The sequence below is a fragment of the Lolium perenne genome, chromosome 5 (genome assembly GCF_019359855.2).
Source record: "Lolium perenne isolate Kyuss_39 chromosome 5, Kyuss_2.0, whole genome shotgun sequence".
NCBI lineage: Eukaryota > Viridiplantae > Streptophyta > Magnoliopsida > Poales > Poaceae > Lolium > Lolium perenne.
In genome coordinates, this window is record NC_067248.2 from 120632050 (window position 1) to 120651902 (window position 19853).

At 40.8% G+C, this 19853-nt stretch overlaps 1 protein-coding gene across 1 annotated transcript; it reads right to left on the reverse strand.

Moving 5' to 3' along the window:
• Positions 1-9029: 9029 nt before the first annotated feature.
• LOC127299754 (transcription factor LHW) lies at positions 9030-14798 on the reverse strand. Its single transcript, XM_051329801.2, has 10 exons — positions 14193-14798; positions 13422-13568; positions 13230-13311; positions 12704-12745; positions 12561-12620; positions 10459-12186; positions 10228-10329; positions 9977-10117; positions 9761-9886; positions 9030-9582 (listed from the first exon to the last, which is right to left on the reverse strand). The coding sequence occupies exons 1-10, from the start codon at positions 14282-14284 to the stop codon at positions 9421-9423; spliced, it is 2682 nt and encodes an 893-aa protein (XP_051185761.1). The 5' UTR covers positions 14285-14798; the 3' UTR covers positions 9030-9420.
• Between the last annotated feature and the right edge of the window lie 5055 nt (positions 14799-19853).

Here is a 19853-nt window from a genome sequence, read left to right on the forward strand (position 1 = left end):
AAATAGTATCTTAAGTGACTTCACTTGCATTCCCTTCTTCCATAATGAATATGGCCCCACTTCTACTGCTCCATATTCACTATTTTTCTCACTTTCATAGTACTTCTATGTTGACGTACTCCTTAATTAAGGATAAAAGTGAGTTTTGATTGGTCCTTCCTTCAGATTGTTGTCGTTGCTTCCCACAACTTTAGTTCCTTCTGCTAGTGAACCTTCATCTTGTCTTCAAAATCTTCAGAATTTCGTCACTTCCTCTCACGAATACCTTTACCCTCTAGATCTATAACATCAAGTAAGAGTTTGATATTGCAACATGCATTTGCATATCAAAGTCAAACTTCATGTATGGATCTAGTCAAACAATGAAAATCCAATAAAATCCAAGAAGATTCAGCTTTGTACTTATAATACACATCCTTATATGCCTGAATAAAATAGTTGGGTAAGACATCCCTAAACATCAGACTCAGATGTGTAGTATATAACACCACATAAGATAGGTTTAGGTTGTGATACTTAGCACATATATATGGATTACTACTATTTGTCTTAGTATTTACTTAGATTGCTCACTTGCAATCAAATAAACTTGAGAAAATTGGTCTAGGATAGTTGTGATCCACCTAATTTCCTTGGAAAGTACTAACTTACCTTCCATTCAATTGAAAACTAACCTCACATGATCTCTCGAAACTATAGCATGACTACTCTACCCACATAGTTGTTAGAATATACCACCTATAACTCTAGGATTTCTTTATGTGATATGCTCTAGATAAGCCTTCTTTAAACTAAGGACTATGGTTCTAGCATACTTGACATAGTTAACATGATTTTAAGGCCTAAGTTTTCGAACTATTCCTTAAATCCTACTCCTCATCATACTTCTGTTAACTCACTTATGATGTTCTACTCCATCACATCATGACTCTCAAGTGAATCATATATTATTACCAAATCTACCTTGAAAACTAGACTTATATAACTCCTATCACTCTTCCTTACCTCCCATGATTGACTCATCATAGGTATATACTACCTCATATAACTTATCTCCTTTACTTGATGTCCGTCAATTGGCTTTTCAAATGACTCTTACTTAACCATACTTGTATTGGTATACTTCTCCCAATAGGATATCTTCCTTATGGTTGTATCCTCCCTTTGGACTACCATGTATTGCATACCAATTATGGTCTACTACCACCCATTATCTTAAGCTCCAATGGTGTTCTACTAATTTGGAATGAAGCAAGACAACTAACTAACTTTACTTAAGAAGAATAGATAAGAAATATTGACTCAAGTGTGTCAGGATTATTCTCAAGTGAATACCCATCTCAAGTCAAAGGAAAAGTTGGTTTAACATAGTTGACTTAGTTAAGACTACTTCCTATATACACTACCAATCCTATATGTCTCCTTTAAAGGGTTTTAATCCTATAGTCAAAGCATTTGCTCTGATACCAGTTGTGGTGACCCAACGTACCACTGCATGGTGTAGTACACAAGTCGTTGACATAACACAAGTGAAACACCGTTCCACTCATATTACATCTCTCAGAGTGGTACAACAGAAACATATGCGAGTCCAAGGTATGTCTATAGAAGGATACACAAACTGTTTATAGAAGATCAACACAGCCTCCTACTTTACAGTGAGGTAAAACTTCAAATAAAGCTCCATAAGAACGACTCGTAATCTAACTTATTGCTGAATCAAGCTTAAGAGCTACTTGGCTTGCTATAGAATTCTAGCTACTTAGGTGCTAGGATTAGGGAAAGGTTCCCTTCTATTACTAGTCTAGGTTTCCACTCTAACCGATGCAGAAGTTGACTCAATTGACTTCTTTGATTGTATTCTTCATCTTGTTGCAGTTGACTTCTTTGTCTTCGAGTTCCACGGTAGTTCTTCCTCCGATGACTCCATAGCTAAGCAGGGGATTTAAGAGTGGGATGAGTACGAGCGTACTCAACAAGTTCATATTAGGAAATAGGTGTATCATGCACTAGCTACAGCCATAGACCAGAAAGTCATAGGCAAATGCAAGTTTTCATAAACATTTCTTCAAAAGGTTTATTTTATTCTGAAAACTATGCCCGTCAGTCTTCACAGGTTGAACAGAACTTCGTGGAGTTCCTTTCCTGCTGCGTTCGCAGTTCCCTTCCCGGAACAGGGAGTGACAGTCACAATTCAATACACTCTGCAGAGGTGCGTTACTTTTCCCATAAGAGAACTTATCCTTGATATCAATCGGGTGATCTTTCCCGTCCACACTTCCTTGGTGTGGGGCCAAGTGTAAGGTCCAAGCCAATCACTGCCTTCTCCGCGACCCTGGAAACCCACCCTTTTGTCCATCCGTACACCCCCGGTAGACATCTCCCGATCATACGGCTTTACCCCAGGTGTACTACGGACAATCCTTCATAGACGATAGAGCCTCTCATCCACACGGATGGGGATTATAAAGGATTTCCCAATCTACTGCAGTGTTATCTCCAACACCCAGCCAGGCTCTATCAAGTATGTTGGCGTGCAGGAGGGAAAAGGTACAGCTGACTTCCCCAGAGCCATTATAGATCTTATAGTTAACGCGATATGTACGGCGCTAGAATCACTGGACGGCATTGGTACTTAATCCTAGGTTAATGAACCCATGCAATGGAACCTCCACCATATCAACACATACCATGGTTCCATTGCCCACCACATAGTCATATTCATAATTGTAAAATAATATTTTGCTTTTCAATGCATGAGTGATAAGTATAGTACTTTGCATATAGTTTGATAAAAATAATCAAATGACATGAGCAAGTGATGAACTTGCCTTTCTTGACTGCAAGATTATGCAAGCAAAAGCTTCGATATGTGATAACTCCAAATTCTGAAATACCATCATTGTCCGGTAATGACAATGTTTAAAGAACTGGCAAAGATGCTATAATGCATATTATAAGATGCAATCATCCCGAGTGTAACTTAATCCCGATGATTTAGGATTGGTTGAGTTGTAAAGATTTCTTTAGGGTTTGTTGCACTTTTAGGATGGTTCTCAAACAAGGTTTTTATTAGGGTTTGGTTATATTATAGCATAGACAAGTGATATGATGCATCATAACAATCATACACACAAAGAATAGTAGTGGAACAATATGTAAAGAACAGTTGTCAATTTTAAGTTCTATGATGCATGGTTGATGATTATACGTATTATACTTCAAAAGAATAACTTTTGATGATCATGTTGATTAAGAACTAATAAGTATTACAAATAAGAACTATGGCTTCTATGGTTTGATTAACATTTGTACTTTAAAAGAATAACTTTTGAAGAATAGATTAAATAAGAACAAGAACTACTATGAATAGGAGCTATGGGCTTTTAGGGTTTACTATTGGATTCATTTAGTGCTCTAATGGGACTAGTTGAGTTCTTAAGTATAATAGGTCTGTATGTAGCAAATCTAGACAGGTTTGTTACTATGGTTGATAATAGGTATTCTATCAAGGGATGGTTATCACAGTGGTTTCATAAGTTAGCTATTAGGTTTACTATGGTTTCACATTTGCTTCACTAAGTAACTTCTAATGGTTCCTAAGCTAAGTGGCTTATTACCTCCTAGGTAGGGTTTAGTTGAATTGGAGCATATAATATGCATTACTACACAAGATTGGTATTAGGGTTCATCACTATGGTTCTACTAGGGTTTGATGGTTGAGGTTAATCCTAATGGTGTGGTATAACAGAGTGGTGATCAATGGCAATACTCTAATTAAAAAGCTAGGGTTTGCATCTAGGTGGCACTAGTGGACCATATAGGTTTTACTCACAAGTAGGGACATGAAATGATGATCACATATAAAGTGATGTGGTTTTATTTTAGTAGATCATGATTATGCATGCATTTGTTTCTAACTAGGGTTCTATAGGAATAGATGAATCTTATATGATCACATGGGCTAAACCCCTAGGGTTTTAGAATTGAAGAAATTTATGATGAACACATAAAATAATGGGTTCAAGGTCTTACTTAAATTAGAGCTAGGGTTTGTAATTATGGTACAACTCTTAAAATGATATTTGACAAAAGAGATGTGGTCACTAATTACCTTGAAACAAAATTAATAATGGTTTTAGCATTTTATTAATTTTCACAAGAATTCATAATTAGGGTAACTCCTATTTAGGTTTAATTAAAAACTACGGTTTAACAATTGTTATTAAGTTTTAAAGTACTTAACTTGTTAACTAAAGTTATTTAAGTAAACAAGTTTTGGATTACCCAAAATAACATTAGCCTTTTAATATTTTCTTACTTTATTATCACTTAAAGAAAATGGAAAATAGTAATTTGCAAATTAGGGTTTATGAAATACCACTAATATTTAAGTTAATGAAAAGATGATTAAAAAAATTAATCTTAACATTTTATTTACTTTCTGAATAATTATAATTTAATTTTTGAAACTTAACTATTTATTGAATTCAATTTGTATTTAAAACAATTGGAAAGACATAATTAATAAAGATAAAAATAAGTGAATTTTTATTTTGACACACATTTTTATTTTATATTTCATTTGAATAGAGTTTATTTTTGTGAGCATTTTGATATACTCCCTCTCTTCCATTCTATAGTGCCTATTGTTTTTTGGCACGAAAATTAGCGCAAGAGTATTTCTTACACAAGACCCCTTGCTGAACGATTTGAGATCAACGTAAAATTTGGTAAATCCATATCTTTATAACTTACCATAACAATTTTTGGGAGCTGAACGATTTGGGAGCTGAACGGGGAGGGGTAATTAAGAAAAGCTAAGCTAAAACCTTATATTCTGAAACAAATGCCAAAAATCTATAGGCACTATATAAAGGAACGGAGGGAGTATTATTTATATTTTTCTGAGCTAAAATGAATTTTACAAATTTTGGCAAAGTTTTAGTATTTAACTGGATTTTTAAATAACTTGAAAACACTAGACATACCGATTCATTTCTACCCATAGAGACTGACCAGTGGGTCCATTGACTAGGTCAATTGCCATGCAGGCAAAGACAAGTCAACGAACGCTGAGGTGGCGGTGGACACGTAGATCTCGCCGGTGGCTTGACGCCGGCGACCAGACAGATACGGCGCCGCTGATTTACGGCCTCCCGGGATGCGCGACTAGGGTGTTCGGAACCTCCTCGACATGCTGAGGCTTGTGGTGGTGATGGTTTTGCAAGGGGATCACCGGAACCATGTCGGAAAACATGTCCCACGGCGGTGCTCTCCGGTGAACTATCGATCGAGGGCTACAGAGGGTTCTAGGAACCAAGATCTGGCTATTCAGATGCGCAAGCTTACCTTGAACATGATGGCATGGTCGACGACGATGATTGCTGACAGAGGCGACCGCGATTGGCGATCTCCGGCGATGTGCTGCAGAAGGGATTGATGCAATTGAGCCGATTCCTAGCTCCCTTGGACGATTGCTTGCGCCCAGATGCTCCTCTCAACGAGGCACTCCTCCTCGACCAAACTACGAGCTCCGGGGTGGCTCCAGTCGACGGTGCCATGACGGTCACCGGCGACCAGTGGAGGAATAAATCGAGGAGTAGAGGGGTGTTGAGAAGAAATGGAGTGGCGGAGGTGAACAAGAAGTGCACGGCGATGTCCTCCACCTATTTATAGGCAAAGGGAACCCCTGTGGTCTCGACACGGTGACGGTCATGGTCGGAGAGGTGGCGGTCTCTGGAAGCTTCTAGCTGGCAAGGATGTTCTCGTCCGCGGATAAGCTCGGACGCGAATTGAGTTGGGCGCGGTTCTGAGAGGTCAGGCGACGTCCGGGCATGCTTATCGACGAGGAGGCCGTGGCCTACTGGCGTCGCAGCGCTGTCGAGCTCGGAGACGACGACGACGATGTCTATTCTCCTCGCACGATTCTTGACGCACGCGAAACGGTATCTAGACATGGGCTGGGCTGCTCTTGGTCCTTTGCTGAGCTAGTTTCCTTTGTAGGCTGGGCTGGCAACTCGGGCTGCGGTGGCCTACTTCGGTCCAATAGGTAAGCTCCTCACTCTCTTCTCTTTTCTATTTTATTTTCTGTTTTCTATTTGTGATTTGAATTCAAATTTTGATTCTGGTTTTGCTTTACAGGTTCAAAAAATATTTGAATTATAAGTATAACTTGATAATCATACTTACTGCATAGTTTTGTTGTTTCCACAATTATTTAGTACTTAATTCAATTGGTGTTTTAGTGATATATAATTGAAATAGATATAGTTTAAATATTTATCTCAATTCCTTCTTAAGTTTAGGTACTAAATCCATTTGAATGATTTGAAAATTTATAACCTCTGCATGATAAACTCACGATTAGATTTTACTAGTACTTAGTAATATGGATTGTTTACATATTTTAATTATGTCTAGGGTTTAGCAAATGGTAAATGAAATAGGATTGGTTCATGATTGTATGTGGATGATGGTGTCTTAGGGTTTAAGAAAATGGTGGAATAAACTCTATAATCATGAATCAAACCTTGACTTAAACTATTTAGGATGGATCCTAAATTCCTCATGGTTAATTCAACTACTCATGTGGTGATTCTTTTTTATAAAATGCTATTTCATTTGGTTCACTTAGGCAAAGCATTTGGATACTGGTTTAATTCTACTCACCAAATGGCATTCAGTCTTTAAGTATATAGGGCTTGGTTTTATACTTGTGATCCATGATACACAAGTTATAACCTAATATTTTATGTGGAGTGGAACCTATGTGAAAGGTTTAGGGTTTTGGGAATACTTCACTATTTGAAATATTAAATAGGCATGAGGCATGGCAGGGTTCTACTTATGATTCTAAGTGATACTTGGATTGGAATTCAAATCTGCCCTAGGGTTTTAGTAGTGATCACCAATGTGAGATAGAACTAGGTTTAAGACATGGCTATGGTTAGTATTATAACTTCTCTCACTTCTCAATGTCTTGGAATATTCTAAGGTCAATCCTTTGAGCATGAGGTGGCAAGGCTTGGAGTGCAAGTCATGTAGATATTGTCATCCGATGTGGCATGACCCTTATCCTCTCATATGATTTATCTTTGGATAGCCAAGTGGCATTTGTTACTAAATATCTTGTGGATAGTGCACCACATCATACATGATTGGATTTATGTTATAATATTGGTCAAAAGGTCAAGGTTGAAGGTTATTCCTCCATTTTGGATAGTTGGTGTTTGATTTCACCAAGACATGATCATATGAGTTTCAAAATACTCATAGTTAGTTTTATTCAAATAGTTTGAACTATAATTCGTAATGTAAATGGATTTAGTTTTATGATATTCCATATATTTAATAAGTTATGATTTAAATGAGAATGTGTGGCTTTTATGCACTTTAAACCCTGTGGTTTACCTTATTTAGAAGTGAATTAAATTACACACAAAGGTAGTTGCTAATTTAAGTATTATTAAGTTAGGGTTTAATTCTTAAAGAATGTGTTGTTGTAAGGAATTCCATGTTGAGATCTTTTATAAGATCTTGTAGTTGATCCTTACTTAAGGTGTTGTTTGTTGTAAATCTACTTTTATTCGATCTAGCCCATAGATCAAATCATATCTACCCAAAACAGGGTTTTAGCAAAGATCACAATGAAGTTTATAGCGCTTGACTTGATGATCTACTTCAATTCCAGCAAGTCAAGTGAAACTTCAGTTACTGTGGTAAATTTTATTTGAAAGCGCGAAAATTCCCCGAATTTTCTATGTATGAATGCAATGCACACTTTTGTATTCTCTCATTCTGTAGCCTCTAAACCTAGGATATTACAGCGACTGTCTTCCTCGTTGCCTTCATCTCCTAAACTCTCATGGCTCGCCGCCCGCTACTTCGGTAGGTTCAGAAAATTAGGCTTTCTAGAAAATTAGGACAGAAGAACAGTCGAGAAGTGGGGGGAAGCAGCTGAGCAGCAGCACGGCAGCCAGCCGCCGCCCCCAACCAGACCCAGGGGGAAAGGGGTCGCCGGACCGCCGGACGCACGGGGCACGACCGCTCCGCCCGGTTGGTCTGGCAGCAGACCAGCGAACCGAATCAATCCAGCAAATAGAACCCATTCTCATCTCTGATTTCCTTCCCACCTAATTTTTTCCCCCAAATTTTAAGCTAGTAATTTGATTGTAGTTCATTCAGTTCGTTCTTTACATTTTACAAATTGCAACAACAAACACCATCCGTGAGAAAGGCCACTAAGAAAAGAAAAACAAATGATTTTGTTTTAAAAGAAAAAAGATATGAAATAAGTGAATTTGAGGAAGGTCCTTCAGCACAATCAGCTGATCCTTTAACCTTACTTGAATTGGAACATCAACAGAACCAATAATACTGACTAATATCTGGTGAAGTGATATGATTCAAGAAAAAAAAACCTGTTCGCCTTTCCACTTGGCCCGCCCATCAATTTCTTTGAAGCTCCGCCACTGTATTTGAATGTTATAAAAAGTTTAGGGGTGGCGATTGGAGGACACGACTAGGGAGCGACATGCCGCGAAACGCGGCACGAACAAAACACGTCCCCCGGATCCGACGCCGTTTGGGGGACGCGGCTGGAGATGCTCTTTCTCTTAGATTACAATCCTTGGCATATTGGAAGTTGTATATAGAATGTTTTAATTTGAAAAAAAAATTGTCTTTTAGCAGCCATTATTAACAAAATTTACTTGTTTTGCCAAAAACAAATGTATTGAGCACTTTTCATCTAGCCATAACAACACACGGTTATTGCTCCTATAACCATAAAAATACAGGATTTTACTGTAAATATGTGCCATGTGACCTACAAAATTTTGGACAACTTGCATCAGCAAAACTGGACAAATATGACGGTATAATATGGCTTTGAAGCAATATGTAACAGCTTGGTACTTGTCGCTAGTTTAGTATAATCTATTGTTATTCAGCTTTGTCTACATATTTGTAGGAAGTAAGAGATGCATATCTACTCTTTCTTGGCACAACGGCCCCAGAGAAGATGGTTGTAGAATTGCCGCCGGATGAAACCTCAAAAGGTAGCCCAGTAAAACATGGTACATGTAAAACAAATCGTCGTGATTTGTAAGAGTAGATCAACTCAGAATTGCCATTCACTAGATCAACAGAACAAAACTCACTAACAGGAGAACAAACATTAGTAACAAACAGAAAACAAAGATTATACAAGCCGAACACTTCCTACTGATCATTTGTTAAACCGCTTGCCGACGTCTTCATGCATCTACTGTTAGGATTTCTGCACGCCCGGTTGAGAAAGATCCATGGGTACGAGAAACCTGCTACTCAGTGAGCTGACGATGCTAGTCATTGCAGAAGTAAACTGAGCTCCTGCTCTTAGCTCTTGAAAGATGCCTCAGATGATGATGCCCGTGCTCATCTAAGATGACCTGTTGCTGGGATAATTTGGTGTTGTGCAATCCCAAGAGGCTTCTTCACATTATCAGGATTCTCTCCTGATCCGCCGCCATCACAACTAGGTTCCAACAAGCGCACGAGAGAGAGAAAAATCTCCATTCTAGTCACGTCCCTATTGGCCTGCACATACGAGACCCGGTAAGAACTCGTGACGGAGGTAACCAAAGGAGCAACAGACAGTTAAATTCATGGGAAGAAAGTGCTGTCACACGTGAAATATGGGGATGTTCTGCAAGTACATAAATCATGTGTGATCTGACCCGACCAATGGATCTTCATAATACTTTGAACTACTTACCTCAACAGTGAACCGTGCCCAGATCTTATTTTTGCGTGCTTCCATCACACCCCTCAAGATGGTTAATCCAAGTCCTTTGATGAAGTCAGCTATCTCTAGGAAGATCCCTCTATCCTCACAAATCATCTGCAGACATACCAATGTCAACAAATGGGCAGTACAATATGTGAATTGAGATTAACAACACAAAGAACAAATAATAACCGAATCCTTTACCTCCACAAGCATCTGACGAGGCCGGTCAAGATCCTCAACAATGATTGGGCATGTCATGGATTGACTGCCAACATTGAAGGCCCAAGTCGCACCACCCTCAAAGTAGTCTTTCCAAAGAGGACCATTCTCACCGCCAAGTATCTGTTTGAAGTTTATCAAGTGCCAAGGCAAAAGATTGTATGAGGTTTGCAACTACTTTCTGATGTAATAAACTGCAAGTAAAAATAATTGTAATTAACATGTGTGTATACCTTAGATTCATTGGAGTCCTTGAGGTTGTCAGCATGCTTTGTCACACTCTGCAAGAAAACCATGTGCTTGATGGTCTTTTCCAATAAAGCATCAATGCTACACTGTTGAGAACAAATGACATGAGAAATAGTTGTCATTACAGCCTATGACCAATTTGAATACAAATGCAATCAAAGTCTAAAATAATCACTTAAGTACCATTAAAATTTGGAAAGTCAATTAGAGGATACCTTTGCCCCATTAGGTACAAGTTCCCGGAGCTCCTTTATACGATCCTGAATGAGTTGACGGTCCTTTGGTCGAGGCTTTGAACTCTCTCCTGGCCGAGATCTCTTTCTGTTTGCCTTGTTTGGTGTATCATGACCTTTACTATTCGAGGCTGACCCGCTTTCGCATTTCATGTTATGCCCACTCTCAATCCAAAGGCGTATTTGAGATTTGTGCATCCCATTATTTTGGGAGAGACAACCATCCTCAGTCTTCTCCAGGAAACATGGCTGTTTAACAAAATTTGAAACGGCCAACTCATTCTTGACTAGCAAAGGAGGAGCACCACATGACTCTTGTTGCTTTGCCTCTTTTGAGGCACAATAAGAGGTGCTAGGCATGTCTGTCAATGAAGTCTTGCAAGAGGCACTGTCACCAGAGATCTGCTTACCAACCGGATTGACACTGGAGATAACAGCATCCAATAGTTGGTCACTGTCAGTTAGTGAGAAGATTCCCGAAAAGGGGAACTCGTCATCCAGTGCACCAAATACTGGAGAGGTGTCAGGATAAACTGATGATTCAGGAGCATCTCTCTGCGAGCTCTCCTGTTTTGCAGTGTTCCAGGTTAGATTGCCATCCACATTGTGGCACAGGTGAGGAAATTCAGCACCAAAGATATCAAACAAATCATTTCCTGTAGTTGAATCCATAAGAAATGAGGAAGATCGTTCACTTGAGATGTCCGGTAGCTTCTGTCGATCCATATTCTTCACACCTTGTATTCTTACAGCAAAACTGGAGTCGTTTACTTCTTTAGCCTTTACGTTTTGGCAAACATTATCCGTAATATTCAGTTGATTCTCCTGAGAATACTCTGCTTTTAATCCACTAAAAGCTTGAATTTCGGACCCAGAGGATAGAGCCGCAGCAGCATGACATGAGTCTCTTCTGGGACTGCCCATTTTCATAATGAGTTGGGCAGATTGGGGGATTTTATATGAAATAGCTGGATTGTGCACCGTCATCCCAGAAGTAGACCTACAACTTTGGTCTAATACTTGACTTGTTGAGCTGTTATACAAGTTAGACTTGACTATTCTGTTACCTTCAGGGAGAAAATCAAAATTTCCACGACTGTTCAGAAAATCCAACACCTCACTCCCTCCATGCAACATGGGCATGCTTGTATTTTCATGGATAACAGGGTTACGGCGTGCGAGAGATTTTAGCAGAAGACTTCTTATATCTGATGACTCTTCCATGTTTCCTAGTTCTAGATGTCCATCATTGATTAACAATGGATGCTTTTCTGCTGATGTTGAGGTAGAAGAGATAAAACCTGAGCTCACCACACTGCCTTGTGAGGCACTTTCAACTCTTCTGTCACAATAAGAAGTTTGCCGTCTGAACCTCGTATCAGGAGCAAATAAACTGTGATCTCCGATAGCTTCATCATTTCTGTGTGCCACATTAAGCAAGGAAGCTTTCCTTCCAGTGTTTACTGATGTACTACATGACACTGCTGTCGCATCAGCACCATAGAACTGTTCATAAGCCACTGGGGACCCATTAAAGGCTTTTGAGCAAGTATCTGTAGGGTAGACACTCAGAAGACCATGCGAAGAGCGTGGCTGAACCTTCTGGCTAGAATCATTTTTAGCTGAAGTAGATGCAACCATACTTGATCGATTATTTAGCTGAGAACAAAGCTTCTTGTACTGAAGCACATAAGTTGTATTTTCCATAACCTGTTAGAAAATAAGCATTTTATAAGCTCAACATGTTGGAAGCCCAAACAGGAGAGCTAGCATATTCCCAATAGTAATAGTTTATCTCAAGAACAATTTATTGTAATGCTAGATCATGTTTCTTTCCAACTCCCCACTCCAATACAAATGAAGGTTTGGTCTTCCTAGGGCCTCACCATGAATATAGTTTATACAAGGATCCAAAGAACAGAATATTTGACCAGTCAACTATGTAGTAGTCATAAAGTAAAGTAGTACTAGTGTACCTACTGTTCTACCTCATGGCGCATATTAAAAAATGGGAAATGAACTTCGAGAAATTTTGAGCAGGATACATATACTAATCTGCATTGTCAAAAGCTTGGCTATCTTACCACACTAGTAGAGCCGAGCTGTAGTACACCACGTGGTAACACAGGAATTATTGCAATAGTCTGCGCAGCAAGCAACTTATTAAGAGATCAGAAGTTAACAGTTGGTAAATAATCTACCTTGCAAGGGCAATCATTCTACTAACCTGGATCCCAGCTCTGAACTGAGTATTCATCTCCGCAGCAACCTATCACCATTAAAAGACAACAGCTTAGTAATCCACTACGGAAGCTCGCCTTACAATAGAAGATATCCAAAACAAGAAAAGCAAGAGGTTAAGTTCCGTTACATTACCAAAATACAATTAGGTACTATTATGGGAGAATCATCATGGTTGGCTAAAACTTATCTGGCAAATCATGTTAAACTGTTAACAGAACCTTGACATAATGTCCAGTTGTTCACATGCCATGTGTGTGCTTTTGCAACTAGCTTATCCAGTGACCACTTATTTGGCAGAAGAGTAGATTAAACTCACTACATGCCAAAGTATCAACACATAAGGAACAAATAGGTGGGGACAAAAACAATTCCACAAGGATTGATGCAACGACATAAATTCCGGGACTCCATGCTACTAATGACACAGCAGCAAAAATGGACTAGGCAAAACTGAATTTGGGCTACATTTATATCAGTTCACAAGAACGAAGAAGAGAAGAATTTTATACCTCAGGTCTGAGCCCGTGATCACCGGCAGTATCGTGGACAATCCACTGATGATTTCCAGTAAAAGCGGCACGACCAATGGTACTGAAAAAAGCAGAATGCAGCAGCCATCCATTACCAAAAGTTACTAGCTGGTAACCAAGAACATTGTACTGGCTAGTAGCAAAGGAATTGTGTTCCTTGTTCTTGCTTACCCTTCCCCGACAACGTGAAGCTGTGATGCCATAACCTTCCTAACAAGGGTGCACACGGCGCCACCTGATTCGCACCCACCCTCGGAAGCCTCAGATCCATCCGGACAAGATGCGTGGCCACAGCAGCCATCCTCCCACACTAGGTGCCTGCACATCACAAATGCACACTAATCATCAGACAAGAGAGGAATTCCCAAGGCATTAAGCTCGTTCATAGGCTTAATTCGCAATGCATTCAGTAACATCAGCATTCCTCCATGATCCCCCCGAATCTTGTCCCCGTTTCCTCCCAAAAAAAGCTTGCACCGAATTGGAGAGCATCTGGCACATTCCGGGTCTTTCAAGCCTCAGGAGGTAGCACGCATTTACACAGACAAGGCGCTACTAGCTTTTTTGTTTCATGTTCCATGTAGCAAAAGAACCTACTGCTAAATTTGCAGGAATCAGCGAACGCCCACACAGGCGGGCGCACGCGCGTTCTTTTTCCCCAGGTGCCATCTTTCCCAGGGCGAAAGGAGGCCCTTATTAGTAATCGCTGAGGAATATACCCCATCCCACGAATCTTCCCCGCGCACGCTTCGCTCGTACTACGTACGAGGCAAATCTAGCTGAAACGGAATGTTCAAGAAAGCTCGAAACCCGGCGAAAAGAGACGCCGGAGGCTGAGAGAGAGAAAAGGCTAGAACTTCGTTTGAGATTCGATTTTCGCGAGATCGAGCTGGAGGAGAAAGCTTGGGAGAACGGAAAAAAATGCGGTGGAGAAGGACTTACACGGGGTCAGCAGCGCCGATGGCCTTCCAGAAGACGGCGTAGGACCAGCCGACCTCCTCGCAGAGCCGCCGCAGCGCCTCCCCCACCGCCATCTCCGACACCCCGCAGCCCAACGGAACCCTAAGGAGCAAACCCTAGCTCGTCCGACGGGGAGGGGGACCAAAGACCGAACAAGGACTCCGCCGCCGCCGCCGCCGCCGCCGCCTCCTTAGGCGCCGAGGCAAGCTTGCGCGGCCGTCCTGCTTCGCGCGGACCTCGCGGTGCCTCTCCTCTCCGTCGCCGCCGGAGCCCCGGCACTCGCTCGCTTCGCCGCCGGCGGGGCGTCAGCCGGACATCGGCGGCGGGCCCCACCACCACCCGGGGTGCGCTGGTCCCAGCGTCAGTGGGGACCGCGCGGGGGGCAGAGAGACGCCTCCGACAGGAGTGCGTGCGCGTGGCGGAGCAGCGGGAGCGCCGGAGCCGCGGCGGCGGCGGGCCGGCGAGCAATGCGCAGTTGGATTTTGCTGGTGCTGCTACAGCGGCGGCGGGTGCTGCGCGTCGTCGTCAATCTCTTTCTTCTCCGCTTTCTTTCGCTTTGGCTTGGTTTGGGTTCTCACTCTGTTCTGGGACTCTCCCTCTATGTGTGTGTGTGTGGTGAGTGTGAATTTTTTTTTTCTTCTTGTTTGTTGCTTTCTGTGGTTGCCCCTCCTTTGCCTTTGGCCGTCGCGGCTCCCGATGCAGGCATCATTCCCTCCACGAGGGGCAGGATGGGCATTCTATGTGTGCCTCCCTAGGCTTATGCCCCCATCACACTGTCAGGCCACCCAATTTCCTATCAAACCATAGGGCAGTAGAGTATCGGCTGTGGAGTATCAAATTACATCACATTTGTGACATGTTGCTATGATCACTCAAATGTTTGAATTGATAAATATACCATAATTTGATAGAATATATTGGTTGTCCAAGACAGAAATCTCGTGATTGGTTTATTGTAATGGTGAGCTCAAACAACCCATTTTAGTGATTGATTAATTATGTTATACCTCATAGCATTTGCATCCTCGAATGCACAAATCTTACCTAGGTATATACATGTTTGATTTATGTTAGGGCAAATGTTTTGCTGTAAGGTCTCTTCTCCTTTCACATCTTCGTCTAAGGTGCCTCACCTGCGAGACATGGAATGTGTGCTCTATCCAACAAATGATTTGTTCGCAACAAAAGACCACATAGGCCTGGCTAAATATGTTTATAAAAAAATATGTATTTTTATGAAATTTCGCCAGTCTATTAAAAATTATCAAAGAGACCTAAAAGTAACAAAAATATGGTTTATGTGGTAAAGAGTAAAGAAACTATGCTACACATAACCCATGATCCCATGATCAACACTCGCGCGCCAACCAAACGGTGGGTTCAATCTAACTGCGAATAGAATTGTTAATGTGTCCGTACCTCTACTTCATATAAAACGGAAAGCGCCATCCTGGACCAGAAGCTTCAAGCAAATGCATGGTTAATTAGGATATCTTCCATATAATAATGATACAACTAGTATTAAACATCTCTTCTCTTTCTGCCGAAAAAAACTAATCAGTTTGAGAAGCTTTCGTCAGATTGTACCATGTAACACCCTTTTTAAATTGAAAAGCTTCACATAACATAACCACTTGGGAATCCTATGAAAGAAGACAAACCGGATGACTTTGATTTATCCAACTAATGATCTGTCATGTACAAAAAAACAACACCACTTTTGTACCCTAAAATTCTATCTTAACAACAAAGACGGATGTACCCTTGAGGTTATTGAACAATCACAGTTGAGCCAGTATGGGGCCTTCAAAAGGTGGGCATGGAGTGCAATTATGTGGTCGTGTATGCTTTTGAGGGAGTGGTGGGGTAATTTTAAAATTAACAGGCACATAACATTATTTGTTATTTTTTACAGCGAGGGCACAAAAGGCAGAGGCTAAGACAATCAGGTGGCAGAGCCTGTCTTAGCTTGTGAAAAAAAAATCTCCACGAAAGTTGTTTTTAGATGCAATGTGTCTTCAGATATGGTTTTAAATTCTGGTTAACATGGTCTTGTGGACTACTTTATCTTTCATGATTGGATAAGCAATGAACCTGAAGACGAACAGTCACTGGTCGGTGGACCTCCTAAAGATCATGTGAGGTGCAACCCCACCAGTCAGCTGGCGTGGCTGCATCAGATTTGCTTAGTTACTTTTTTGGGCTCCGTGAGATCTTGGCTTTATTTTCTGAAAAGGAGGTGGATTCACAGATCTTGCAGTTCCATGTTCCCAGCAATCTCAGAGCTAGCTCCAATTAGGAACTGACTTACTGCATGATTTAACTTGCTGATCATGTACAAATTACCGTCCAAAATCTTGTAGAACGATCTGGTCTTGACGAGATAGTGGATTTCCCGGGAAAAAAAAGACGAGCTAAACTTTCTCACAAACTCATTACATAATAACTAATCAGCAGCTTTCAGAACCTTTTGACAGCGATACAACGCCCTTTCATCACTATAATCTTTTACCGGCGCATCATATTTTACACAGATCCGGTGAATGCAGACAGCAGCATATGCAGAGGACCGTGAAAAAACAAAAAGAGGAAGAAGAAGCTTTAGCATATAGAGACAGGTTATTGTGCTTTAGCTCTTGACCGGACTGGCACGTGAGAGCTTCTGTTTACTCGACCTTCGGTCCAAGTTTGACAGTTTGTTGCTGCTCCATTTTAGTGTTCAGAGAGCCAAAGGCAACAGGACAGAACACGATCAACTAATTCCATATTAGTGTAACCAAACGGTAATGTAGTTGCTAGTAGTTTTGAAGTTCATAAGCCACTGAGCCAAAAGCAACAGGACAGAACACGTCATTGTCATGAAAATGATATATTCTTCCAGTTTAGTTGCACTTCTCTACGGTCGTACCAACATTAATTTTTGTTCTGAATTTTTTGTCTTTTAAAAAAAAAAAATTTGCTAGAGGAGCACATGCCAGATCAAAAGTGAATCTCCCATTTCCTAGGGCTATTTTCGCCTACCAAAACTTCTTATATTTAGAACCAGAGGTAGTATTATTGAAGTTCATAAACAACGATTTTCAGAAGCATCGTTTTGGCTCTAGGATGCATATACACCCTTTATTTAAAATGTATTTTAAATGCATTTTGAAATGTCAAAACATTCACAACAATATTTCGCGTAGACACCTTCATAACCTATGTCCACACCAGTTTGTTTCACAAAAAAACTGACACTTTTTGTGGCTTATGTGATGAGGACAAAGTTTGGTGCTAAATAAGGGTTTGCATGAGACTTTTTTGCCATTTTACACATAGCACAAAAAAATGGGTTTCCTTGAAACTTTTCTTGCGCACATAAAATATGAATATTATGCGTGAAATATTTTTTTAGAATTTTCTCACATCTAGAAATATGTATTTCAGATAAAAGAGGCATATGCACCAAGATCAAAAGTGAATTTCCAGCGACTCTCCCACACTAGAAACCACACTTCTTTGTGTGGCGTGGAACAGGCAAAAATCACACGTCCTTGTCATGAAAATGATATATTCTTCCAGTTTAATTGTACTTCTTTACGATCGTACATGCATTGTTTTTCTCTACTCTTTTTTTTAATGGGAACACCCGTTCCATTGTTGAACGTGTGGCATTCCTTTATTTAATGAGAGATGGCCTAACCCAGGATAGGCGAAATGCTAATCCAAGATTATGCTGACTCATTAGTGGAGGCTTGCAAACTAATCCTACTCCTCTTCTTTGATGTGGATGTGTTACTTCTAGAACTAGAAGTGCTCCACTAGAACCCACATCTAAAAAGAGATCAGCGAATAACAGGGACGTTTGTAGAGTTATTTTTTGCTCTGAAAGGGACATTTGGAGAATTTTAGTCACGTCATATGCAATGAGCCAAAGCTTCTTTGGCTGTTAGGAAAAGCCAAATTAGATGGTCACTTCATCCTCATAGCGACGTGGTGTAACGCCATTAGCAGCTCATCTAGCTGATGGCTATGTCTGCTAAGTTTAAGACGCCTTCATAGGACAAATGAAAAAGCTGACATAAGAAGAACAAGAACGTTAATTAAGAAAGAAAAAACGATATCACAACAGAAAGAGACTGTACCTTTTCCCTTAAACTGGAGTAGGACCTAAGAAGAACACGAACAAGAAGAGGGCTACAAATCGGTTGCCATCTATCGACCGTTAAGCCGTCCGAAAACGAGGAACATCTTAATGGAGAGAATGTAGACACAGTTGGTTGCTGCCCTGCACAAGAGGGAACTGGATTTAGGAGGGTTGAGATAGAGAATAGCACTGGTACCAACCCACTAGACAAGAGGACACGATCTGCATGAGAATCTTGACCTTGGCACCTTGCAAAAAACACCAGCACCACTGCTGCTGCAAACCCTAGGCGAGAGGGCAATAGTTTCTTTGATTTGAAGCCTGCTTTGCCTTGTTTCCCTTTGCTTTGGACCCCACACAAAAAACCTTTTTTCTTTGGCAAATATCTCACTGTATTGGTCTCAACAAAGGGACCGGTATGGCCTGCTCTCTCTCGTATGTTTTTCTCTCGAAAAATATATTGCGTGCATATGCATATATTTATGCCCAGCTATTTTTAATTCTACATTTTCTGGATGATGAATTTAACTTTTCTACACGAAAATCATTTTACTTATTCTTCTCTCAAATAAATGAAAAAAACATTATGGGTTCATTAAACTAGGATCTCCTACTACTACCAACTTGCTAAACATTAGATTTTCTGATTTTATAATCACACCCATCAAAGATAACAAGATATTGCTAACAAATTTACATCACCGGCTGGCTTTTCCTTCCCCTGACAATGATAGTGTGAAACATCACCATTTTTTTTTGGAGAACAAACATCACGTTATTAACAAGGAGAGGCCATAAGGGCCTGGTAGCCGTACAGGTACATTTGCAGGAAGGATCTTACAAAAAAAATACCTAAAAGCAAATATGTCACTACTATTAACAGAAAAGACCATATAAAGAAGTTGGAAAAGGCCACCAGGGCGTCACGGCCACCGCACCAGGAGTACAGAGCGCGGCCGTCTTCACAGAGGCCAGGGACATCACCGATTTGGCTCCGAGAAAACGAGGGAGGCCGCCTTACACTCCGCTGAGTGCCTCCATCCGGAGGTTGTAGAAATGTCGAGAACCACTCTGGCGGAGAGATAGACCACCAAAAGTCCAACTGAGTTGGCAGGCAAACATAGGCCACCGAAGATGTAGCTCTAAGAACGGTGCCACTACTCTAGCATCGTCGTCTTCCAAATCAAAGTTCAGTAAAACGCCTCCAACTCTAACATTGAAATGTGATATGGGCATGAAGGACGAGGTGAAGCCCAGTTTCAGGACTCCACCAAGCTAAGCGATGTGCCATCGAGGATTCAGGATTGACACGCTAGGACGACCTACACTATGCAATAATTCAGTCTAAAGGTTGTGTCGGTCATTATATGTTAGGTTTTTATTAGTCAGGTCATGTGGTGAGCCAATTAGGGTTTTTATTAAGTTATGTCTATTCGACTTGGGCATGTCCGAGTCGAACTAGGAAAGCCCAACTAGGCTGGCCGGCCACCACCCCCTCATAAGAAGATGGTGCGGCT

Excerpts from the sequence above, each read along its gene's own strand:
- LOC127299754 (XM_051329801.2), bottom strand. The coding sequence starts at position 14,284 with ATGGCGGTGGGGGAGGCGCTGCGGCGGCTCTGCGAGGAGGTCGGCTGG. Across the intron at positions 12,187-12,560 it reads AGCTCGGCTCTACTAGTGTG|GTTATGGAAAATACAACTTA; the intron begins GTAAGATAGCCA and ends ATTTTCTAACAG. Across the intron at positions 10,118-10,227 it reads AGGACTCCAATGAATCTAAG|ATACTTGGCGGTGAGAATGG; the intron begins GTATACACACAT and ends AACTTCAAACAG.